General features: G+C 41.1%; 2 protein-coding genes across 7 annotated transcripts in view; one reads left to right on the top strand and one right to left on the bottom strand.

The window, feature by feature from the left end:
• Window positions 1-2,104: 2,104 nt before the first annotated feature.
• Window positions 2,105-6,761, top strand: LOC129186705 (parapinopsin-like). Its single transcript, XM_054785213.1, has 4 exons — window positions 2,105-2,458; window positions 2,529-2,857; window positions 3,852-4,094; window positions 6,106-6,761. The coding sequence occupies exons 1-4, from the start codon at window positions 2,134-2,136 to the stop codon at window positions 6,232-6,234; spliced, it is 1,026 nt and encodes a 341-aa protein (XP_054641188.1). The 5' UTR covers window positions 2,105-2,133; the 3' UTR covers window positions 6,235-6,761.
• Window positions 6,762-14,995: 8,234 nt separating this feature from the next.
• Window positions 14,996-26,263, bottom strand: part of cacna1da (calcium channel, voltage-dependent, L type, alpha 1D subunit, a) — a 91,858-nt gene continuing 80,590 nt past the window's right edge. For all 6 annotated transcript variants that reach the window (XM_054785207.1, XM_054785209.1, XM_054785208.1 and 3 more), the window contains 9 exons: window positions 25,865-25,998; window positions 22,233-22,349; window positions 21,434-21,831; window positions 19,564-19,590; window positions 18,915-19,043; window positions 18,698-18,846; window positions 17,814-17,920; window positions 17,361-17,678; window positions 14,996-15,719 (listed from right to left, as the gene is read on the bottom strand). In XM_054785207.1, coding sequence (XP_054641182.1) covers window positions 15,414-15,719; window positions 17,361-17,678; window positions 17,814-17,920; window positions 18,698-18,846; window positions 18,915-19,043; window positions 19,564-19,590; window positions 21,434-21,831; window positions 22,233-22,349; window positions 25,865-25,998 — 1,685 coding nt within the window. In that variant the 3' untranslated portion in view covers window positions 14,996-15,413. The remainder of the gene's footprint in view (window positions 15,720-17,360; window positions 17,679-17,813; window positions 17,921-18,697; window positions 18,847-18,914; window positions 19,044-19,563; window positions 19,591-21,433; window positions 21,832-22,232; window positions 22,350-25,864; window positions 25,999-26,263) is intronic.

Genomic DNA, 26,263 nt, shown 5'->3' with positions numbered 1-26,263 from the left:
CCTTGGCAAAATAGGTATGTCCCATTACGTGCATTAATTACCTGCATCTTTTTACCTGTTTTTATATCTTTAGAACGCACAGAAAATAGAAAGACGTCTGTTCGCGTCTCACATAAGTATTGTGGATGATGTGCAAAATTCCCAAAAGGAAAAAGTCATTTCAATCTTCTTCAAACAGCCTGAGGCTCATGGTACAAAATAGACCCAAATAAATGTCACCGGTCCTGAGCAGGAGGATCCCATTGGCTGCTCGTCAAGACACGGGACCATCCTCAGCCCAAATGAAAGTTGTTACTGGGCCGAGTGTAATCCAATAACCATCAGACACCATCTACCAGAGAAGGCTTTTAAAAAGAAAAAAGCTCTTCAAAGGCCTCGTCTCATTCAAGGTTTGGAATTTACAGGAGAGCACCAAACATGGGACATTGAAAGGTGGAAGAAAGTTTTATTCTCCCTTGACGGTCCTGATGGCTTCCAACATTACTGGCATGACAAGGAGATCGCACATGAGATGCTTTCCACATGGCACAGTGGAGGGGGCGCTGTCATGATCCTTCAATGGAACCTTCAGGTTGTGCAGGGGCGTCAAATGGCAGCTGGCCATGTGGAGATGTTGCAGGGTGCATCCCTCACGACTGAAGGCCCTCGTCTGTGTGGTAATGACTGGCTTTTTCAACAGGACAACGCTGCACTGCACAAAGGACTTCTTCCAGAGGAATAAGCTCACTCTTTTGGACCATCCTGTGTGTTCCCCTCATCTGAATCCAATGGAGAATATTTGGGGATGGATGGCAAGTTTACAAAAATGGACACCTGGCATCAAGCATGCCCAAATCCATTTTTCAGCTCATTAACAAGAACAGCACAGCTACTCATTACTCACTCCTTTTTTATACATTTTACTTCAATTTAGGGCCATTTTAGTTCTTTTTAGCTATGGTCTTAAACATTTGATCAGCTGCTGAATGCTTCTTTGCAATAAATTGCTTACTCTAATTGTTTTAATGTCATTGCAAAATGTGCAAAATGTACATTGGTGACATTTTCCAACTGCTCTTAACATTTTGATGAGGTGTGTAAAGCAGGTATGTTGGCCCACTCGATGTAAAGTGTGAATGGTTGTTGATCTACATGTGTCCTGTGATTGGGTGCACCCTGCCTTGCACCCTACAAGATAGCAGCGATAGGCTCCAGCTCACCTGCAACTTTAACGAGGACAGAAAATGGTTGGATTGGATTTGTTATATAAAAAAAAAGCAGGGGCTCTGGGATTGAACCTTGTGGAATGCCAATATAATGGTACAGTACTTTGGTTTTTGTCTTTAATATTTTCCAAAAGGTCAGACAAAAACCAATTTGTCCCATATCCTCACTAGGGTGGGGGTATGCGTATCCCAGCTAACTGACTGAGAGGCGGGGTACACCCTGGATTGGTCGCCAGCCAGTCGCAGCCAACGGAAATCATGTAAATCCAATTCATCTGCTTCAGACACCCCAAAAAAGGAAGAAAAACATTTTATAGAAAATATCTACTGTATATTGGAAAATCATTCCTGTAAAGTGCAAGGAAGTGTACATCCTGGCGTGATGGTATTTAATAGTTTCTCACCTTCTTTATCAAATTGCTGGCACTCGCAACTTTCTTTGGCCCCATGGTGGGTTATTTCGCAGTCGCACTCAATAAAAAATGCACAGTAGTTGCTGTACTAGGAACTAGTAGTAGTAGTAGTAGTAGTAGGGTGCTTTGTTTGGCACTCCATTCTGCGGAAGGATACCGTACGGGGCAAAGGGACTAGTTTTGTACAAATGTTGGGAGTTTTCTGTGTCTCTGTGGCCAAAGTGTTTTTTGTGCTCAAAGTGTTTCCTTGAGATGAATGATTCCAAAAAATAAGTCAATAATGTAGTTTGTAGCTTCAGCATGATGACTTTTCACACTTGAGGGCTTATCCTGTGTGAGCGCCTCCACATTCAAGCAAGGTGAAAGGTCGCAGACGATCATTTGCGGGAATTACTCTTTGTCAAATCCAGATCTTAAGGATTTATTCCTCCTGCAGGCGTGTAATCTCGGCACTGCCCCTGCAGCGCTCACACGTTGAACGTCTTCTCTAGTGGGAGCATGACAGGACTGCATCCATGCACCACTTCCTTTTTCCACCCAATTCCTCAGTCCCCTCGCAGGGGGAGCCCCCGCTGTCACGCACCGGCTTCATCCTGCTCTCCGTGGTCATGGCCCTTTTCACCGGGCCGGCCATCGTGCTCAACGCTACAGTGATCATTGTGTCCCTGATGCACAAGCAGCTGAGGCAACCGCTCAACTACGCTCTGGTGAACATGGCCGTGGCAGACCTGGGCTCAGCCGGGACAGGGGGGGTTCTGTCTGTAGTCCACAACGCCCAGGGGTACTTCTCCCTGGGAAGAACAGGCTGCGTGATGGAGGGCTTTGCCGTGTCCTTGTTTGGTGAGTGAACACAACAACAACAAAAAGTGACATTATTCAAGCTACCGCACGCCTTTCACCTCTTTTGCAGGCATCACGTCTCTGTGCACCGTGGCCCTCATCGCCGTGGAGAGGATGTTTGTCGTGTGCAAGCCTCTAGGCCGCATGATCTTCCAGCAGAAGCACGCGCTCGCCGGCATCGCCTTGTCCTGGTTGTGGTCTCTCACGTGGAACGTACCCCCTCTGCTGGGGTGGGGCAGGTATGAGCCGGAGGGGGTCGGGACGTCCTGTGCGCCGGACTGGCGCAGCCGGGACCCCCACCATGTGTCCTACATCCTGGTGTATTTCGCCGTGTGCTTCGCTGTCCCCTTTGCTGTCATCTTGGTGTCCTACTCCAAGTTAATGTGGACGTTGCACCAGGTGGGCTTGCCAGTGTGGCACCTGCACCTTTAAATATAATAACACTCACTTTTCGTTGACACACAACTGAAGAATATGTTTCTTATGGTGCTATATATACATATCTTTTTACTACTACTGTTACTTACTTAGACAAAATATTGAAATAAAAAAAAGTAATAAAATAATAAATGATAGTACAGGCTAGAGCAGTGGTTCCCAAATTTTTTAAAGTGGCGTAGACCTGAAGCAATGTACCCCCTAGTCCTGCACACTTCAAAAACATAAACCGTTTATCATACTTAATGTGAAATATCGAACATAATTCATTGTTTACTTCATTTTATAGTAGTTCTGGATAAAAATATTGTATTTTGCATGGTGACATTTTGACAGGAGCACTGTTAAATCGATAAGTAATCATCCTACATATCTTTTATTCCAGTCTGATGTTGGAAATCCTTCCGTTTGAATGGCTTGAGCTTCACTTCGCGTATTCTTTTCATACCAAATTGAAGGGCAAAGTTTAACAATCCCGATAAAGCAGCATCCCAAGTACAAAAATACACACAACCAACTGTAAAGCCTCATTTTCGGGGTAAATCCCCACTGACAGTGACAAGTCTTCACCGATATAAATGAAATCTTCAAGGTGAAACACTCTTAATGTATAAAATAACCATCAAACTTCCTTATTTGTTCCTATGAGGCACACAGAGCAATGAACAACTTCATGCTGTCTCCTTTCTGCTCCGTTCATACACTGTAGGTATTGTTTATGGGTAATAATGATGGTGTATTATTTTTTTTTACATTAATACAACAAATATTTCAACAATAATTGTAGGCTCACTATTGGGAGGGATGAAACTACTTTAAACGATTATATATTTATTTTTTGTTTGTTTAGGAAGTAGTTATAGGAAGTGCATGGAATATTGCACTGAAATAATTAGCCACGATCTTTGACTATTGAAAGGTTTTTTTGATACGTCCCCCCCCCCACCAACGCCAGGTATCCAAGCTGGCCTGCCTTGAAGGTGGTGCAGTGGCTAAAGGGGAGCTGAAGGTGGCGTCCATGGTGGTCCTGATGGTCCTGAGCTTCCTCATCAGTTGGCTGCCTTACGCGGCTCTGTCCATGCTGGTGGTCTTCAACCCCTCCTTGGAGATGAGCCCACTGGTGGCCACAGTGCCCGTGTACTTGGCCAAGACCAGCACCGTGTACAACCCCATCATTTACATCTACTGCAACAAACAGGTAAAAAAAACACACACTTGCTGGTTATCAAAAACGTCATCTATACTTGAGCAAGACTTGAATGAGGAGCGCTAACATTGTGCCATCTGGTGGTCATCAGTGGCAAGCACAGGGGTGTAATGTCGGAAAAGAGCAAACATTTCTGCCAAACGATACAAACAGTAAATACATCCAGTAATCATGCCTTCAAATAAAAGTAGTCATGTACTTGTTCCACCGAGTGGTAAGTGAATGCACAAGAATTTACTGTTTATTTTGAAGGACTTGAAATAGAAATAAATGTGATCATTTGAGTAATAATACAATTTAAATACATTCAATTACTTTTAAAACGTAAATACATTTAATAAGTGAACTTATTTTTACAATAATTACATTCAAATAAACGATTTTCTAAATCATTAAACTACTCTATTACGCCCTCTGGTGGGTACCAACGACAGCACAGACGCTGAAGGACATTTTCTATTGGGTAGGAATATTTTTAAATACTTACTACAGTTTTGCATGCTCAAAAAAGAATACTCTAATATGTTCTTCAGTATTTCATAAGTGAATTAATTTCCAAGTATTCATATATTAAATATTTTTAGAATTAGATAAAATATTTTAAGTGAATTAATTTATCATTATTGATCTTTAAAATAAAAATAAAACCCCCAAAAGATTACAAATTACAAGTGAATTGATTTATAAATATTATTTCTTTTTTTAACTAATTAAATAAAACCTAAAATGTAAAAAAAAAACATTCAAATTTAATTGACTTACAAATATTAGTCTTTAAATTAAAATAAAATCTAAAAAACGCATTGTTTTAAGGAAATTTATTTAAAATAACTTTTTGAATAATTAAATAAAACTTAAAAAGTAAAAGAAAACCATTCTAATTGAATTATTTATAAATATTTTTTTAATTCAATAAAACCTGAAAAGTACAAACAAAAAAACAATTAAGTGAATTGATTTGTAAATATTAATTTTGAAATAAACTAAAAAGTAAAAAAAAAATAAACACAAGTGAGTTGAGTCCTACAGATACATTTTTATAATTAAATGTAATGTAAAAAGTAACATAAAAAAAATCTAACTGAATTGATTCATAAATATTGATATTTAAAATTAAATATAACCTAAAATGCTGTAAATAAATCAATGCCCTGATTTAATTCACAAAAACACTTTTTTTTAATAATTAAATAAAAACTAAAAAGAAAAAAAGTGAATAGATCAATCTTTAAAATTAAACAAAACCTAAAAAGTAAACAAAACATGCAAGTGAATTGATTTATGAAATGTATACACGTCTTTATCACTTGATACAATAAAGGAAACGAAGATAATAATAAGAATAATATGATAATAGGCAAATATGTGCATTATGTCCGCAGTCACACAATATGACTATCGTACTAAAGACGTTTTCCATCGGGGTGGCAGTAAGCTGATACCTGAGATGTCCGGGTGGCCGGTGGGGTGGCCGAAGAGGGACCACGTAGCTCTGCCACTGGTGGCTATGTCGTTTCCTTCATATCACTGATCTAAAAAAAAGACTGGATCTAGCAACCTATTGTTTTCACGCGCCAAAATTTGAAGCCAGATTTTTTCGATCGCCGCCATCTTGGTGAGACCACCTTACTTGTGATTGTGCTGGTATACGAACGAAGAATTAGTGAAAAATCATCAAAAACATCAGGAGTGCCAGTGAAGGAAGCGAGGATGAGGAAACACAACTTAAAAAGCACTTCCCAAGAACCTTCCACTCGTAAGTACTTTTACTTGGCACCTTTTTTTGACCTGATATATGTGCCACTACTTGAACGGCTTTGCTTTGAAAAGTTTTACCAGTGCGTTGCCATACTGTTGTCTCACAGCAAAGTGGTCTCACCAAGATGGCCGCCGCAAATTTCCATTGGCTTCAAAAATAAAACAATAGAAGCTCGATCCAGTCTTTTTTTTAGATCAGTGCTTCATATGCATTGACACGTGATGACTTTCTTCCATGTGGTAGTTCCGGAAGTACGTGGTGCCTTTCCTGCTGTGTGGCACGGCGCCGTGGAGGTGGAAGGAGGGGGAGGAGGAGACCTCAGAGGCGGCCACCACCGTGGAGATGGCCGTCAACAAAGTGGCTCCAGCCTGAAAGCCAACTAATGACGCAAGAAGCAGCAACGACGACACAAAGGACAAAGCATTACTCAGCAGAACTTTATTCAATGATAGAAAAGAAATGATTCAAATAAACACAAGTGAGAAATCCAAAAAAAGAAGAATGTATTGTTACAAAACCATAAAGGTTATATTCAAGCATTTGCTACTAAGATGGATGGAAACCAAAACCAAAAATAAAGAGCAAATATCAAGACTTTCAAGTAGAGAACATTACCGTGGGTCTTTAATCATATTTTACATCTTCTATTTTAATACAGCTTGCTTTGAGAACATTAAGAAAAGCCATGGTGTTTGGAACCTACGAAGAAAAAAAAGCTACGGCGGACGACAGGGGCCAAAGCGCACGACAAACACGGAAGTGATCCGAAACGCCAGCAAACACATGCACGGGGAAAATTCTAATTCTACATATCACAACCACATCAACGCTGCAGGATCACAAACAAACGCAAAAGGAAAATCCTGCACCAGCTAAAAACACATGAAAAACTGTTCCCATTGAAAGGATTTTAGTAACACTTTAACAATAAGGTACACTAAATTACAGTACTTCATGAGGAACCAACCTACCTAACCCTATCCACTACTCATTAGTTCCTCAGTAACTAGTCTAAATTTATGTGACTTACTCATCAGTTCCTCATTAGTTCCTTGGTAACTAGTCTAAATTTATGTGACTTAGTCATCAGTTCCTCATTAGTTCCTCAGTAACTACTCTAAATTTATGTCTTAGTCATCAGTTCCTCTGTAACTATAAATTTATGCACCTTAGTTCCTCAGTAACTACTCTACTCATTAGTTCTTCAGTAACTACTCTAAATGTATGTGACTTAGTCATCAGTTCCTCAGTAACTTCTCTAAATTCAAGCACCTTAGTTCCTCAGTAACTACTCTACTCATTAGTTCTTCATTAGTTCCTCAGTAATGAGTGTAAATTTATGTGCCTTAGCCATCAGTTCCTCATGAGTTCATAATTAGTTCCTCATAACTACTCTAGATTTATGCGCCTTAGTTCCTCAGTAACTACTTATTAGTTCATTAGTTCCTCAGTAACTAGCCAAAATTTATTTCCCTTAGTCATCAGTTCCTCATTAGTTCTTCATTAGCTCCTCAGTAACTACATTAAATTTATGCGCCTTAGTCATCAGTTCCTCATTAGTTCTTCATTAGCTCCTCAGTAACTACACTAAATTTATGCGCCTTAGTCATCAGTTCCTCATTAGTTCTTCATTAGTTCCTCAATAACTACTGTATTTTTGAGTACCTTATTGTAAAGTGTGACCCGGATTTCAAAATAGTGTTCCCTTGCTACAACGCGGTTCACCTTCCCTGTTTCGCGGATCTATTTAAATGCATTTTTGCATATTTTTTTGAACAGCGTATGAAGGCGCATTATGTTCTGAATCCTGTGGCGTATTACAGCGCTCTATCGGTGCTCTGTTGTATGTGTGTGTTATTGTATTTACTCGTGCTACCAGTAGAGGGTGTTGTATACTCGTGTTGAAGATGTGTTTTAGCGGCACCTCATCTCAGTGTGTTTACGTGCCTGTACGAGCATATTAGGAACCCACAGTACACAATAGCCGGCTAAATATAGAGCCACAACAGTGCTTATTGGCTAAGGGAGAACCTGCCCATTGTGTTCTGCGTCCTGATTGGCTGTAGACCATTGTCAATCAATCTCCTTTGTGCCATCGCTAGTAAACTAGGTAACTGCACGAGCTGCTTGCTAACCGCCAATAAACAATAAAAGAAGCAGCAGCAGCAATTAGTCTTCGGTTGAAGGAGTAGGACGACGGCAGGAGCAATATGTTTGAACAAGGATACTAAAACGCTACAGTCGAACGGCGCCAGGACGAGGCACGGTCAGAGAAGTGAATACTCGTGAGTAACTTAATCATTTATTGTGTCCAACCTAGTAGGCTGACCATCACAATTCAAACGTTTTGAGAGTGTTTAAACAAGAGAGAAATGTGAGAAAATGTTAACGTCTGTCTGCCAAAAGTATATCAAGTGTATAGTGAAGGGTTTTACAGCCTTAAAACATATATAATCATTGTCAACAAATAAAGTTGGCTACTTCACGGACTTCACTTACTGCGGATTAGTCCCGCGATAAACAAGGGAACACATTTTAGAATGAATTCAAACCTCAAAGCAAAAAAGGTAAATTCTTTAAAGCCTTGAGACATAATACTTGACATTGATGTACAACACTGTCAAATACTGAGTCTTAACTCTTTAAAGACGAACCATGCAGACCTGAGGGATACCTGAGGGATACTACAAGTATATGCTATATCCCTACTATATAGCCCTCAGGTTTGCATGACGGCCTATTGTCTCTTTTCTTCCATAAACTTGCCGCATTTCTCTCATGCATTTGTTTTTTTGTCATTTTGCAGCATTTTTCTTGTTGTTTTTCAACCTGCAGGATTTACATCAGGGGTGTCCAAAGTGCAGCCCGGGGGCCATTTGTGACCTGTGGAGCAGTTTAAAAGTATCATGTACAAGAAAATAACAGAAAAAGAAAAAAAAAAGGAAAAATGGAATGAGCAGCAGTCACTTTACAAAAATAAAGTCAAAAAGAGAAGTTGCATTAGCTAGCATTAGTTGCATTAGGTTGAAATTTTAAAGAAAAAAGTTGTAATATTATGAGAAACAATGTAACAACGAATAAAGTTGTCATTTATGGAAAATTAGGTAGCAGAAAAATTATAGTATGAGAATAAATCTTAATATTATGGGTAAAAAAGTCAAAATTGTTGAAAAAACCCCCAGCAGAAATGGACATAAACAGTAATTTTACGAGAAGACAATCAAAATGATATTGGTAAAAAAAAAAAAAGAAGTTAAAATTATAAGAAAATTTACAAAAAGAAAGTTCGATAAAAAAACAGCTGTAATTTTATTAGAATAAAGTCAAAATATTAAGAAAAAAAGTCATATTGTCAGAAAAAACGTTTAAAAAAAAATGTCATTTTAGTAGCATAGAGTTTCTGTTGTAAAGTTAAAGTCGTAAGATGATGAGAAACAAACAAAACAAAGTCAAGTAAAGTTGGAAAATTAGACTGGAGACAAATAATCTGAAAAATATTATGGGAATAAAGTCATCATATTATAAAAAAAATGATGACTGAAAGAAAGTTGAAATATCTGAAACATTTCAAAAACAACAGCAAAGATGTTAAAAAAAAGCAAAGCGTGAAGTTGATATTAATAAATCACAAAGCTGAGATGCACTTTTTTGTGTTGCTTTACAAAACACCAAAGTCGCATCCTTTCAAAAGTTTGGACACCCGTGGTTTATGTGATACGTTTGCGGTACTTTCCCGGTGCATGTGCTGGACGCCGTTCCTGTGTTTTCTGTGTTTGGACGTCGCTGCGCGTTTGTCCCTTTGTGCGCCGCCGCACAAACGGCACGTTTTGCTGTAAACTGGTACTTTCTTGTGTGTGTGTGTGTGTGTGTTTTAATACACAAATGAGTTTAGAAAAAGGAGGAAGAAAAGCACTATACACTTATTACTTGTGCAAAGACAAACAGCTATGTGCTAATATTGAAATACCATTGGTGCTCACTATGTACTCTTTTTTTATAGATTTTTTTCTTCTTCTTCTTCAGGAATCCCTGACATGAGGTAAAAGTAAGTTCTTTTCATCTTTAGTGTAAAAGAATGCATATCTTCACTTCATCAGTTTGCTACGAATAGTACCATGTGCCGCTTGATGTGCTTTCCTTTTGGCATCCGCAAAAGGACTACAACACACTTTTCTTTTGTTTTTTTGTTTTTGTTTTTTTTTTCAACTTACAAACAATTCAAAGAGCCCTTTCAATGTGCACACGAAATGGAAACCAAATCTACAAGGTCAAGACAGCGAGGCTGCGTTCACACAAAAAAAGAAAAAGGTATATACCGGTGCACACTTTGGTTCGGTTCACTTGGCGCTCACACTGGTGTTTTTGTCATGTGACCAAAGGCTGTGCGGCAAGTAAGGACTTGATTGGACAGCTTTCATGACACATCTCAAATATTCGAAACTTCTTCTTCTTACGTCAACAAAAACATTTTTACCAAAAAAACATTTTTTCAGTGCCAAATTGCAAATTTATTCTGGTAACATCCATCATTAGTCCATAATAATACTTCAAAATTATAATGTTATGTACTGTAATATTATTTGCTTTTATTCTTGGTAAAGTCGTTTTTTCTTGTAAAATTCAGATTTTTTTTGTAAATTTCTTGTTAAGACGTCCTTTTAAAATTAAAATTTTTTGTAATATTAAGACTTCTTTCTTGTAAAATTATGACATTTTCTTGTAATTATACCTTATTCTTGTACATTACAACTTTATTTTTTATTGTGATTTTTCTTATTTAGTTTTTAGGCTTGTAATATTTTGTCTTTATTCGTGTAAAATTATAACTTTTCCAGTAATATTTTGGCTTTATTCTTGTAAATGTATAATTTTTTTCTTGTAATAACAAGACATTATTCTTGTAAAATTATGACTTTAAAATTATTCCTGTAAAAATGATTGTTTTTTTTTAATATTACAAATTTTCTTGTAAAATCAACCAAATTTTGCTTGTAATATGAAAATGTGATTTTCCTTATTTTGACTTTTTTCTTGTAATAACAAACTTGTATTTTTCTGAAATGATGGCATTTTTTTTTGCTTGTACTATGAGGGCTTTATTCTTGTCAAATTGTGACTTTTTTTGTAATATTGAGACATTATTCCTGTAAAATTATGCCTTTTGTTCTTGTAATATTACAACTTTTTTTGTAAAATTAAAAACATTTTTATCTGAAAAATAAATCACACCATTTTTCTTACAATATTGAAATGTGATCTTTCTCATTTAAGCATTTAGTCTTGTAATATTTTGTTTTTATTCTTGTAAAATTATAACCTTTTTCTTGTAATATTAGGACTTTATTCTTATAAAATTCTGACTTTTTCTTGTAAGATTATGACTTTTTTCCTTGTCATTATGAGACCTTATTCTTGTAAAATTATTACTTTTTTTTTTGTAATTTTAGGACTTTATTTTTGTGTAAAATTTAGACTTTTGTTTTGTAATACTGAGCCATTATTCCCGTAAAATTATGACTTTTGTCTTGCAATGTTGCAACTTTTCTTGTGAAATTAAAAAATATATATCAGGAAAAAAAATTGCAACATTTTTCTTGTACGTAATATTGAAATGTGATTTTTCTTTTTTAGCTTTAGTCTTGTAATATTTTGCCTTTATTTTTTTCTTTTTGGTCACCGTGCCATTTTAACACTGACCCGTGCCTTTGGTCCGTGTGTATGAGCTCAAGTGAAGCCAACCGCACCAGAATCCACTTGCAAGCGGGCCGAGACTGACATCGGTCAAGCGGTCTCGCTCCGCTTGCTTGGTGCACAGCAGAGTTCTAGCAGATTAAACGCACCACAGTTCCTTTTTACCCCGAGCAGACATGACAGGCGTGAACGCAGCCTTGACTAGCGGCCAGCACGCGGCCATATTGACGATGGAAGGGTGGATGACATACAGTAAATATCGGTGATGATAAAGCATCACTTGCTATTCTTGTCACGTGATGAAACATCATCCTTATGTTCAACCCTGTCTGGAGGGACACTGTGACACGGACACAATGACACCATGATATGTCGTCACCTCCACCAAACGAGGTATACGCAACGCCAGGCAGGCCCAGAGAGATGGGGGGGGTCAGGGAATGGGGGTCCGTCTTTTAGTATTGCTTAGCCTCTCTCCAACATCCCACAGGACACCTCCTTCTCCTCCACTAACACATTTCATAGAACGTCTTCAAGCAGCAGCTTCTCTAATCATCTACTGTATATACAGTGGTGTGTTTGCCACCTTCCCCATTTCTTTTTTTTTTTGCACGTTTGTCAAACATTAGTCAATGACAACACAACTGAAGACAAAATGCAGTTTTAAAATGAAACTTTTCATTTAAAAAAATCCAAACCTACATGGCCCTGTGTGAAAAAGTGATTGCCTCTCCTGTCAAAACATAATTGAGATCTTTTGATCTATAATTGAGATCTATCAGTGACAAAAAGGTTATAAAGGCATTTCTAAACCTTTGGGACTCCTGCAAACCATAGTGAGAGCCATTATCCAGAGACAAAAGGTTATAAAGCCATTTCTAAACCTTTGGGACTCCTGCAAACCATAGTGAGAGCCATTATCCAGAGATGGCGAAAACATGAAACAGTGGCGAACCTTCCCAGGAGTGGCCGGCCAAAAAAATGACCCCAAGAGCGCAGCGACAACTCACCTAAGAGGTCACAAAAGACTCAACAACAGCCGAAGAACTGCAGGCCTCACTTGCCTTAGTTAAGGTCATGACTCTTGTTCATGGCTAGACCATAAGAAAGACACTGGGCAAAAATAGCCTACATGGCAGAAATACCACTGCTGGACAAAAAGAAATTAAGGCTTGTCTCAATTTTGCCAGAATATATCTTGATGATCTCCAAGACCTTTGGGAAAATACTCTGTGGTCTGACGAGACAAAAGTGGAACTTTTTGGAAGGTGTGTCCCATTACATCTGGCGTAAAAGTAACGCTGCATTTCAGAAAAAGAACATCATACCAACAGTAAAACATGGTGGTGGTAGTGTGATGGTCTGGGGCTGTTTTGCTGCTTCAGGACCTGGAAGATTTGCTTTGATAAATGGAACCAGGATTTCGGCTGTTTACCAAAAAATCCTGAAGGAGAATGTCCGGCCATCTGTTGGCGACCTCAAGCTGAAACCAACTTGGGTTCTGCAGCAGGACAATGATCCAAAACACTCCAGCAGGTCCACCTCTGAATGGCTGAAGAAAAACAAAGTGAAGACTTTGGAGTGGCCTAGTCAAAGTCCTGACCTGAATCCTATTGAGATGCTGTGGCATGACCTTAAAAAGGCGCTTCATGCTGGAAAACCTTCCAATGTGGCTGAATTACAACAATTCTGCAAAGATGAGTGAGCCAAAATTCCTCCACAGCGCTGTAAGAGACTCACTGCAAGTTACCACAAACGCTTGATTGTAGTTGTTGCTGCTAAGGGTGCCCCAACCAGTTATTAGGTTTAGGGGGCAGTCACTTCCACACAGGGCCATGTAGGTTGGGATTTTTTTCTTCCTTTCATTTAAAAACTGCATTTTGTGTCCAGCTGTGTTGTCACTGACTAATATTTAAATGTGTTTGATGAACGGAAACATTTAAGTGTGACAAACATGCAAAAAAAAAAAAAGAACAGAAAGGCAGCAAACACTTTTTATCACCAGTGTCGATCTAAACTAAGCTTTCAACCAAAAGCAGCATTTTTGCATTTTCAAACCAAGTAAACAAATGCTGTCGTTGCATCTGCACGGATAAAAGGGAGCTTCACTTTATGCCGTACAGTGGAACCTTCAAAGTAAAATGCCACAAAAGTTGAAGAATTTGGAATCCATCCAAAATTTTGCTTTTAAAATCAAACAAAACCAAGCGACGTCCTATAAGAGACTTAGCGAGCATCAACACTACAACAAATGTGTCTTTATTTTGGACACACATTTATTCATTCCAGCAGTAGCTATAAGATGCCACTAGGTGGGGGTATTGCGCTACAAACGCATCTGTTGACGTGTCTTCAAAGGCAGAGCAGTTTCACTTGAAAATAAACAAAACAAAACAAAACAAACTTGCTTGAAACAAGTGATGTCGTATTAGACTTTGACTTAGCAAGCATCTAATGTACACGTGTGTCTTTTGGACACATACGCATTCATTCTAGCAGTACCTATAAGCCACCACTAAGTGGCAGTATCGCACCACAAACACTTTGCTGTTCCATCTCCGTTATGTTTGTTCTTCAAAGGGTCCAGACTTCCCGGTCCCTGGCCACCTCTTCCAGTGCCACCAGGAGGACACCAAGGCGTTCCCACACCAGCTGTGAGACATAATCCCTCCAGCGTGTCCTAGGTCTGCCCTGGGGCCTTCTCCCGGCTGGGCATGCCCGGATTTCAAGCTAAATCAAGCTAAAAATGTACCTCAAAAGTCAAAACTTTGACTCATGCGAAGTCAGCAAATAAAAAAAAAAAAATTGAGTTGTGCTTTTTCACGTAATAATTCCAGCAGTACCTATAAGACGCCACTAGGTGCCAGTATTCATCTCTACCAGACATTCTCAAAGTGTAGCTTTACTTTCTTCTACTTTTATGACATGGTCTTTTTAGACTTGTGTGGCATGTCAAATGTTACTTCATAAAGGTTTTATGATGGCTGCAGTTAGCATATCTATTCACTTGACCTCATTTTCTGTGGGAAAATTACTTGGAAGTCAACCAAGGTGGCAAAAGACTTTGGAGGTCCCAATGTACTACATTGCGCACATGCAAAACCTCCTCAAACTCCAGCAAAATGCATTAAAATCATGATCAATTGAATGTTATTCATTAGGAATAAAAAAGCAGGCTGCATATGAGCACAGATGACATGGTATGTCTGCTTTTGGAGCACATCAGTACGGTCCATATTGCTGATCATAATTACCAAATATAGAATCTCTCTTTACAAAGAGTGTGGCATCATATCCTACAATTTACAACTATGAAATATTCTTAAGTGTGCCTGCTAGTGCATTTATCACTCAAAAGTTGGATGTTAGTTCCTGCATATTGTGTTGGGAGCACGAATCACATGACGAGGGGATCCAATGAGCTAAAGGAGGAGAGAGACTTGGGGGTGGGGTGGGGTGGGGTATGCCTTTGTATGTTTGCATTGAAAACTTGCATGATATGCCAAACCTTAATAAAGTGACTGAGGTAATGACATCGTACATCTGATTGTCATCACCCTAACCGAGCAGCCCTCAAGAGCGTCCTCCACGCGCCCTCCACGCTTGCTGCTCTCTGCCCGGACCCCCAGGCCAAGCCCTTTGACAGGAAGGTCAGGTCGGCTCCCTCGGTGCTCCGCAGGGCTCCGTGCTGTGATGTCCTTTGCTGGCAGGAAGAGAACTTTTCTTTTTGCAAAAATCACACGACGGGCGTGTCTCTCTTCTTCTCCATGCCTTTTCTCCTCAGTGTTGAAGGCACTTCTTTTGGTCAGAGCCTAAGAATACAACATGTCTTGTATTTCCACTGATTGGGTCGTCTCCTGCTATAAAGTTGTAATGCAAATCATCTCGTCTGCCAGGTCCTCCTCATAGGGAGCCCTGGGTTCCGTCTCGGGCTCTTCGTCGCTGTAGCTTGCTGCCGGGTCCTGCGGCTCGTAGCCCCCCGGAGTCAGGAGAGGAAACACGTTGACCCCGTTGATAACCGGCGCCATGCCGCCGTTCAGCAGGTGGCTGGCCGCGCTCTCCATCTCGTCGATGGTCATCTCACAGGCATCTGCTATCTCGTGCTTGGTGGCGGCAACAAACTTGGGATCCTTGGCGTACCTCCCGAGGCCTTCTGATATCAAAACCTGCTCCAAAAACAAGGAGGAAAGTTTGGTAAAATGTCAAGCCTGCCCTTTGGAACCTATGGGGGAGCAGTTACTTCTTGGCTGCAATCAGCAAAGGTGCAAACCATTCACACTAGACCAGCCTGGAGGCCCTTTGCAGGCGGCCGCTTTTTTTTATTGGCCTGCGGCACATTCTAAAAATATCATTTAACTAAAACAGCGGAAAAATTTTAAAAATCAGTTATTTTAAATTTACCTGAGCTCCCCAATAGCTTTCCCTCTCTGGCCTATTTGCTGTCATCTGTTGTTTAATTCACTTGTGCATTTGCTTTGGTTGTTTTGCATTTGGTAGTCCTACCAAACTCGGACCTCTGTCTCTTTGGGCTGTGTGTGGCTTACTTTGTGGGTTTTTTGTTTGTTATTTTGCTGTTTTTGTTTTCTCTCTCTCTCGTTCTATGCCTAAACTACCAGCAAACATTGTGTGTATTTGTTTTTTACTTTGTCAAAATTCAATAAAAATATTTCGGATAAAAAAAAAATCAGCAGTTATTTTACAGGAATGACTTCAAAATATTAAGACAAAAAAGGTGTGTTCTAATGAGAAAAAATATATATTTTTTGAGAATAATGCAGTTTTAGTAGCATAATATTGAAACTTTAATGCCCCCCTCCGCCTGTCAGTGGATCAACAGCTTCCTGACTGACAGGAGGCAGCAGGTGAGGCTGGGGCGCACCATGTCCAGCTGCTGGACCAACAGCGTTGGTGAGCCCGAGGGGTGTGTCCTCTCCTCTCTGCTCTTTTTCCTAAAAAAAAAATTGCTGCACCTCAGGCAACACAGCTGTGAAACGGCTGAAATTTGCAGATGACACCACTGTCGCTGATGAGGACAATGACAGCGGTGTCATCTGCAAATTTCAGCAAAATCTGCGTATGGACGCGAGGTGGATCAGCTGGTCTCTTGGTGTGGTCACAACAACCTGGAACTGAATCCGCTTAAGACTCTGGAGATGACAGTGGACTTCAGGCCTCTCCCCGCCCTCAGAGTCCACAACAACACTGTGTCAGTGGACTGTGACAGTGGACTCCTTCAGGTTCCTGGGCTCCACCATCTCCCAGGACTCAAAGTGGTCCTCCCACATAGACACGGATTCGGAAAAAGGCACAGCGGAGGATGTACTTCTTGAGACTGCTCAAGAGGTTCAACCTGCCAAAGGAACTGCTAACAACCGTCTACAATACATATACAGTCTGTTCTCTGCACCTGCATCACAGGTTGGTTTGGCTCCGCTACCAACCCGGACAAGAGCAGACTGCAACGGACAATCAGGTCCGCAGAGAAAGTCATCGGGACTAGCCTGCCCTCCATAGAGGAACTGTACAGGTCCAGAGCCAAAAAGAGGGCAGCAACATCTCTGGGGACGGCTCAGACCCCGCCCACAAACTCTTCCAATCCCTCCCAAACAACCAGACACAAAAACACTTTCTTCCCCCTGACTGTCAAACTATTAAAAAGCCTGCATTAGACTGATGACTGAGTTTAGCCCACCTCTTTCATGCATTACTTTAGTGTTTACATTTGCAGGACTGACTACCCTTGTTGATACGTTTACAGCTTAATGTTTTATGAAAAACTCTAAATCAAACCTTAGGCAGAACCTCACCGCTTCTACTAGGCTAGTGGCGCTGCCTCTCTTCTGGTGGTACTGGTTGTGGTAGTCGGGCGGCACTTGCAGGTGAATGGGCGAGTATGTCCTCTGCGAGAAGTCTGGGTCGTCCGTGTACCAGGAGCTCTTACGCACCGACACGTGGCTGCTGGCAATGCTCTCCCTGTGAGCGCGGTCCACGCGGATGAGGGGGGTGTAATACGGAGACTGGTCTTTACTGGCCGGGGTTGCGGGGGGTGTGGCCCAGGAACGAGTGGAGCGTGTCGGGGAGAGGCGGTGGGCTCTGCTGGAGTCCAGGCCTGCTACAGCCATGACCTGGCACAAATGGCAATCATTGAATGGATAAGTCAATACATTAAAAAAGAGGGCAGTCACACCCGCTGGGCTAGAAAGCATCACTTTTTTTCCTGCAGCCATTGGAGGAGAGCAGCATGAACTTGTGGGAGTTACCTGGTGCTGCATAAGGTGCAGTGGTAGGGCAGTGCGCTGATGTGGAAGCTCATCCTGACTACTCTGCCTGCGCAGACACTCAAAGTTGAAAGACGGCCTCCTGTGACCTGTGAAACATGCATCAACCAGTCAGTGACCTCAGTGAGCACTCATTCCAAAGTGTGCGTTGTGGTATTCATGAAGTAAAATGAAGCTGCAAACACTCAAGCTGGACATACAATAACGCACAAAAAGCTATTCATTGAATGTTTATTATTGTAGTTTGCAGTAGTGTACAAGTGCACTGCATCATACTGAGAGCTGTTTTAATAACTGGGTGACCTCATTTTCTCTTGTATTGACTAGTAGATTGTGCAGGTGTACTTCATGAAGTCCACTGAGGGTATGTACATTAGTGGTGTCACCCTGGAACCCAAATGAGTGACGCACTGTGACTTTTTTACGACTCTTTCATTTCATTCTTGCATGTAATACTATTATTACTATATTTAATATGTCCTTCATGTATTCTATGTTCAGTGTGAGAGACCTGTGTTCATTTCCATATAATCTATGTCAGAGATTCTTAACCATAGGGCCGCAGCCCACACCTAGAGGGCCTCATGCTGTTAGATTGTATATAAGGGCTGTTATCTGGGAAACAGTGAGTAGCAATACAGCCTCCCACCACTGGTGGTGGTAATACATCAGTCACTTGTTAGGGACACTTGAGGGCAGAAGAAGACACTCAACTAACAAAGTCTTGTTTTATTTTCAATGCAATGTAGGCGCCAAGATAATTGTGTTGTATTGAACAATAGAGTGATGTGCAGGGTTTCATTACAGTTCACATTCATATAAGCCCCCTGCTGTAGTCATTTTGTGAAGATTAGGCAGATCAATACCTGGCAATCCTTGCGGTGTAGCAGGAAGCAAGCGTCTTTTTGGTGACCTCCTGGAGTCGCGGTAGAGAGGCTGCTCATCATCGTCATAGCAACTGTCAGGGTGATGATAGCCTTTGGGAGTCTCATACTCTGTGTCACTGTTCTGGTACCTTTCCACATATGACATGATGATAAATTGAAGATTTCTTACGAAACAAGTTTAGTGTGGATGACCCACCTGTCCCCTGACAGCATACTGTCATCTTCATAAAACTCCTCCCCGCTGTAATACTCGCCAGACAGGCGGTCATCATCAAACTCCTCCTCTCTGCGGATGGTGGGGTGGCGTCTATCTCCTCCGTTGGACCTGGAGGGACACCAGGGAGCAGGGGTCAGAGTGCAAACAATGTTATGTTGAAAGAGGGCAGGGGGAGTGTTAGCAGACTCGGGTCATGCGCTGCCATGCAGATGCCAGCCCACAGGCTTGTGAAACCTCATTTAAGTGTACGCTATCGTAGCAAAAGCCGGCAAGCAGATATTTGTGGCGTAAAGAACATCTGCAATATCGATTTTCAAACTCATGAGCTTAAACAAGAAGCAGTGGCCACTAGTGGACATCCTCCAACAATCCCATAAGCCACATGCAGAAAAATAAGCGATATTGTCCGCAATATGCTGGCCACTTTAGAACAATATTTTCATTTTACCTCACATCCGTGTGTAAGGTGTGTAAACTAACCAGACCAGCATATTGCACTTTAGCATCGTTTAGCGGGGATGCAGCCGTTCACACATCCAAGCAAAAGTGAAAAATGAAAGAAATTCAAGGAAAGAAAGACCTTCTTTGCCGTTACCGCTGGTGCAAAAGCTAAAAAAAAACAACATACCTAACATAGGTCTCATAGTAGCGCCTTCTGTCCAAGACAGCAGAGGGTTAGGACGGAGAAAGGGAGAGAACACAGAGAGAAAAAGGCTGGAGAAAGAGTGATATATACTGTATATCATACAGTATATGGAACATATACTGTAGGAGGAAGTAGACGTTCACTCCAGTGTTGCTTGACAATTGCATTGTTTTGCTGTGCAGCAATGAAATTGTCTGGCACATTTAATGGGGAAAAACAAGACGCTCATCCAAAGGAAGCCGTGGTGCTTTCTCAAGAAATGAAGTGTCAGTGACACAGTCTGTTTGTCATCAATTGTGGAATGAATAAAGGTTGGTGGAAAAAAAGGAAGGCTTGATAAGAAGCTGGATTCTGTCAGAAAAAAAAAAGCCATGAGGCTTTTTGCTGCAGAATTGACTCCAGCTTAGGGACACCGTAGAGGTAAGCATTATAGCGCTTCATATGTGCGATAAACATAACCTACCAACACAGTAGATCCCTGCTATTTGTGGGGGTTGTGTTTCAAGACCCTCAGCCAATACAGATAATGGACGCACCCAGAAGAAGCCCTAAAAATGCCGTCATAATCTTGCACTTCTGAAGGGAATTTTTTCATGCAGCAGAGGATCATCTCTTAAAATTCCTATAGGTGGCGACAAGGGTCGGTAGTGCTACTTGCAGCCCGCTGTTATAAGACCAACATTTGGTAGCAGTCTGGCATTAAGATGTTGAATGTGCCAATCTGGTCTCTTGTTGAGCCTTAGAAAGTGTTTGCTTCTAAGTGCTTGTTATGTACTGTATGTTTACATGGAATGTGCATCTGAGTTATCTATTTAATAAGTTGCCATGTAAAATCGCTAATGTTAATTCCTAGCACGCATATGGGATTTTCAATAGAAATTAGCATCGAGCTAACACATTTTTGTCCATTTACTACTCTGTGTATCACCACCTTATCATGTTGGAGGGGTTTGAGTGCCCGTAGCCCGACGCAGCCCGAACGCAGCGAAAGTTCCTCCTGCGCTAAAAGTGCAAGCAGTCTCGGCTGATTTTTTTGCTTTCAACTGCAAGCTAAAATTTGGGCTAGGAGCTGCTAGTTACGGGCAGGCATAGCCGAGGACAGCTATATTTCCAAAATTGACATCAGTTTACAAAAAAAAAATTGATGTAGTTATTTACAAATTCTTTTATTTTTAATTTTTGTGTGTGTTTTTTGTTTTTTTGTTTAAATCATTGCACCTGAACGTTTCCTGCAGCTCGGTGGTTGGGGACCCCTGCCTTACAGCATGCTTGGGGATCTGATGTGCTCTTTTACACATTTGAAAATACTGTAAGAATGCCAAACGTATATCGTTTGTACACTGTATCGAATTGTTTTTAAAATATATGTTTTTTTAATGGCATCTTAACCGTCTAGATGCGTATCGAGTCGTTTCCCAAAAAGAGATTTACATCCCTACTTATTAGAGCTAAAAACGTCTACCTGTGATTAATTCTGAGTTAACTATGTAGAAAATGGGATTAATCACGATTAAATATTTTAAGCGATTGGCAGCCCTACTAGTAATAAGACAATATTGGTTGTGTTGTGCAATAAATACACTGCTATAATGCCGCAACAGTTGACCGAATGTGACCTTTATTTTTTTGAGCTGTGTAAATGACCTTGTGGTCAAAGAAACCTATGTTTTCCTTTCCAATTTCTTATTCAAGTTAAAAATAATAATTAATTGGGAATCAAAATTGGGCTTTTGAATGTGTAATCCACATGTTCTGAGTATCAGGTGATAGCAACAAGACAACATGACATGAGCACAAATGAACTGGATCAGAACTATTTCTGCAGTAGAACACATGGTGCATGTGTTGGTACCTTTGAGCTTGTGGAGTGCGGGGCTTTTCATAGTCATAGTAGGAGCCCCGATGACCCGGGTAGCCATTGGGAGGAGCGTGTTGGTAGTAGCGATGGTGCCCCCCGTTGGGAAGACCAGACTTGTTGGCGTTGTTGAGATTGATGTTGGTGGATTTGAGAGACTTGCCGTAGGAGTTGTTGTGGTGGCGGTGGTGGTGGTGATGGTGGTGGTGGTGATGACGGTGGTTGCCGTGGGACATGGCGTTGGCTCGGGACAGCCGCCCCACTGGTTGCTCCATGTGAGCATAGTGAGGGGGCGGCTGCACTTGCAGGGGACGCTGGGTGGCGTTGGTCTGGTGGCTGGTGGACCGCCGATGACCTCCGTTCATGAGGTGGTTGCCAAAGAGTCCACCGTTACGCTGGGAGGGAGTACGCACAATGAGACCTACGACACTTTCATGGGTGACAGTACAGGTAAAAAGTGTTTGATGTTAAGTCTGGTTTTAGGATTGATGTGAGGAGAAATAGAAAGCTGAGCATAAGCACCTGCGGCTGTATGGCTCATGTGGACAAAATATATTTGCTTTGTCTTCAATGAGACATGGCAAAAAGAAAAGTGCCAAAAAAATGGGTAAAACTACAGGATAAGCTTAGAGTGTGTGTGATTTAGACTACCATGGAAATATATATGCTTCGTATACACAATATGGAAGTATGCGGACACCTGGCCAATGTATGCACAGGAAGTAAAACATTCATGGATTTGTGTCTCCCAACTTGTGTCCATATGGTGAACGCCAGGTAAAATCAAATCAATTACCCTATAAATTTCCTCGTCTTCCTCTGGTATAAAGTCTACTAGCTCGTCGTCCTGCAGGTCACATGATATCGCTCGGCGTATTTCTGGCCCAATATCATGGAGCGTGCGGAGGCCAGCCTGTAACCATGACAACAAAGAAGGACTAAGGACTGCTGCTGAGGCCTTGGTCTTACATCTTGAAACATAGGGACATCATACTGCCACGAGCGCACACACATGCCTGCTGGACGATGCCACACCTGACATTTGCAGTGCAGACGACACGGCACAGACAGACAGTTAAGATGGCAGTTTAACAGTCTTTGCCTAAGCCTGCAGTTTTATGTATATTAGGCTTTATATCAATACACCTGCTTTGTGGTGACAGCCGTACACTGACTTCACTTCACCTGCGCTATCTAATGCAGTGTTTCCCACAGGACTGCAATCTATTTGTGGTGGTGGCTTGCATCATTGACCATGACACGTGCATGGAAGTGTGTGAAAAACATGAAAAGTAAACAAATAGTGGTGTGTAAAAGTGTCTGCCTCCTTCCTGATTTCTTATTTTTTGCATGTTTGTCACACTTAATGTTTCAGATCATCAAAAAAAATATTAGTCAATGACAACACTGAACTGAACACAAAAAGTTTTTTTTTTTAAATGAAATTTTTTATTGTTAAGGGAGAAAAAAAATCCCAACCTACATGGCCCTGTGTGAAAAAGTGATCGCCCCCTAAACCTAATAACTGGTTGGGCCACCCAGCAGCAACAACTGCAATCAAGCGTTTGTGATAACTTGCAATGAGTCTCTTACAGCGCTGTGGAGGAATTTTGGCTCATTCAACTTTGCAGAATTGTTGTACTTCAGCCACATTGGAAGGTTTTCCAGCATGAAACGCCTTTTTAAGGTCATGCCACAGCATCTCAATAGGCTGTTTTTGTCCAGTGCCTTTCTTATGGTGGAGTCATGAACACACACCTTAACTGAGGCAAGTGAGTCCTGCAGTTCTTTGGATGTTGTCGTGGGTTTTGAGTTGTCACTGCGCTATTGGGGTAATTTTGGTTGGCTGGCCACTCCAGAGAAGGTTCATCACTGTTCCATGCTTTCTCCATTTGTGTATAATGGCTCTCTCTGTGGTTTGCAGGAGTCCCTAATCTTTAGAAATGGCTTTATAAACCATTCCAGACTGATAGATCTCAATTACTTTCTTTCTGGGTTGGGGGCAATCACTTTTTCACACAGGGCCATGTAAGTTTGGATTTTTTTCCTCCTTTAATAACAAAATGTTTCATTTAAAAACTGCAGTTGTGTTGTCAATGACCGATATTTAAATTTGTTTAAATCAGGAAGGTGGCAAACGGTTTTTCACACCACTGTAAGTTTAGAACTTTTTCAGTTGGTCGTTTTTTTTTAAATGTCACAAACAAGACAGAGCTGCCTGCGAGTGTTTTTAGTTGAGGCAGGGGCACACAGCAGCACCCGCTGCTTGTTGAGATACATGCGTTCATGTCAGTCTCTGAAAGTCTCCATTAAGAAGAGGAAAGTCACTTTTTTGAAAAGGGTATTTAGAGGGGACTGAATACTCCCTGAATACTGCAACAAAGTGACGTCTTCTTATTTACACTTGCACATATTTTGCCTCCGCATTGTTGGAGCAATGCGTGTTTATTTATTATTTATGTATTTACGGCACGCCTGAAAAGCGTGTAGACTCGTTTGTGCACTGTTTGCGTTCTGTTTCCGCATAAATTACGCACTTGGCACACGATTCGTGTGGTGTGCATTGGCACAAAATGACCACGCTCCCGCACGACTTATGTACACCTTGTTAAGCAGTGTTTACGTCCAGTGCACAACAGTAGTACACGTGACATGCACTGTTCCTGCACGGGTATGCATTGTCACCGCCACTTCCCACACCTGTTTAAACAAACTGCAACAGTCCCTAGATGACTGTTGGAAGTGATGATTCCTTCTTGCCTAGATATACTTCAGCAACTATTTTTGTTAGAGATGCACAATATCTTTTTTTTCTCAAACTGATCCTGATAGACCAATATGGTACTGATAACTTTTTTTAGAATGACTTTTTAAAATTTAGGTTTAACTGTAGTTTGTGCACAGCTAGCGGTAGGAAGGACTGGAACAAATTAGAATTTGACCAACTGTACCTGTTGATTTGTCCTAATCAAATATCATGAGAACCAGAGTGTAGAGCAGGAGGAGCCACCTGGCGTGGCCCAGCAAGGTGCACTGTATTCGGGCACACGCTCTGAGCAGCCGGTGGGATGCCACGAAGGTCTCCGGTAAACCTTTTGCACTTTTCAAACGCTGTGACACTGGCGTTTCAGGTGGCTGGTAAGGTTTTTTTGTGTGCTCAATGGGGTTTTTTCCCCTCGTCGCAGAGCATTTGGTACAATGTTGTCCCACTTAAAGTGAATGAAAGGGGTGCTTGATACACTCACCTGCACAGTATGGCTGATCGAGCTTCATTGGAGTGTTTTTTAAAATGATCAGTTATCTGAGCTATTTTTAATGTTATCGGATTTATTGGTATGACGTCATAATTCCCTCATATCGGCCCGATATTTATCATGCACCCGTAAAGAATACAGTTGGACTCACGCAGTGTATTGATAAGACAAAAAGACACGCGCCATGTTGCACGCTAACCGGAAAATGCACGCAAACCGAGGCAAAACTGTCGTGTAAATTTTCAAAAAACACGCTAACCCGGGCGGACGCTAACTGAGGTTCCACGGTATAACTAGAAATGAATCCAAATAAAACAGAAAGGTGGACCTTTGGTTAGCATATTTTTTGATTTACATCAAAAATGACGCTTCCCTGTCGTCTTTATTTACTTCACTGTCTTTTCCCCATTGGTTGTATGGTTTCATTGTGGATTTATGCATATGTTTTGTTTTTACTTTATGCTGAGGCCACTTGCCAGGTCATCATTGTAAATTAGAAATTGTTCTCTCTTCTCTGTTCTCTAACTTACATTTTTGAGCTGGCCGGAATGGATTACTTGGATTATAAGAAATAATTTCTTATGGGGAAAAACTGATTGTGTTCCTTCTGGAGTGTATTAATGACCGCTAGCCGAGGTTCCACTGTAATTGAAATCTGTTCTCCTTTTTCCTTTTGGGCCACTTCACAAAGTCAGCGCTCATACTCGCCTTCCCTCTTGTATGAGGAATGTTGCATCACCACCCTGTGAGCAAACAGCTGTTCCCACTGGAGGGCTGTATGGAGTTTGCCAGCTCTTGTATTGGAGCTCAGTGGATTATGCAAGGGAAGCTAATGTTTTTGCTGTGTAATAGTAATAATAATAATAATAATAATAATAGTGTGTAACATAAAGCTTTGGAGGTGAAGTTGATGAGCTGAAAGGTGAAATCCCATGAGACAATGACGCATGCTTAACATCAACATGTGTGAAGTTTAAAGAAAGAGGGACACACGTTAAAGTACAGCTTCACAACACATGAAAAACAGAACATATCCATACTGTACAGCAAGATTATGAACGTCCTGCTGGATCACAAACCATAAAATTAGCACACTTGAATGGAATGCACACAAAGACAACATTGCTTGGCCCACACATCCTCAGTGTCCCTCGTGGACCTGGCTGAGACTCACCTGCAGTGCGATGGCCGTGCTGTTCTGGGAGGGGTGCGCACCCACCAGGCCTTCCTCTTTACGTTTCTTGAATTTCCTAAAGTAGTCCTGTATCAGGAAGGTGGCATAGAACTTCCCCACGGTTACCTCATCATCTGAGTGAACAGACCACACAAATGCTTCCTGTGTCAGCAGGTCAGCACACACAAAACCAAGTAGTGCTGGTGGTGATGGGTGGGGGGCGTCTTTGCCACCCTCACCACAGGCCTCTCAGACCAAAATGATATTGTACACATCCATCCTGATGGTGTATAGATAAAAACACAATGAGCATCATTGTGCATCATGAAAACAAACCAAAAAAATGGTGTATTTTGGACAATTTATTGCATAAAAGTGTTCCAATGCATCATTTATGTT

Source organism: Dunckerocampus dactyliophorus, chromosome 8, assembly GCF_027744805.1.
Source record: "Dunckerocampus dactyliophorus isolate RoL2022-P2 chromosome 8, RoL_Ddac_1.1, whole genome shotgun sequence".
Lineage (NCBI taxonomy): Eukaryota > Metazoa > Chordata > Actinopteri > Syngnathiformes > Syngnathidae > Dunckerocampus > Dunckerocampus dactyliophorus.
This window is presented reverse-complemented; position numbering and strand designations above follow the sequence as displayed.

Bases quoted from the DNA above. Each gene is read 5' to 3' on its own strand.
- LOC129186705 (XM_054785213.1), top strand. From the start codon at position 2,134: ATGCACCACTTCCTTTTTCCACCCAATTCCTCAGTCCCCTCGCAGGGG. The intron at 2,459-2,528 runs GTGAGTGAACAC...CCTCTTTTGCAG, and splicing joins CTTTGCCGTGTCCTTGTTTG to GCATCACGTCTCTGTGCACC. The intron at 2,858-3,851 runs GTGGGCTTGCCA...CACCAACGCCAG, and splicing joins TAATGTGGACGTTGCACCAG to GTATCCAAGCTGGCCTGCCT.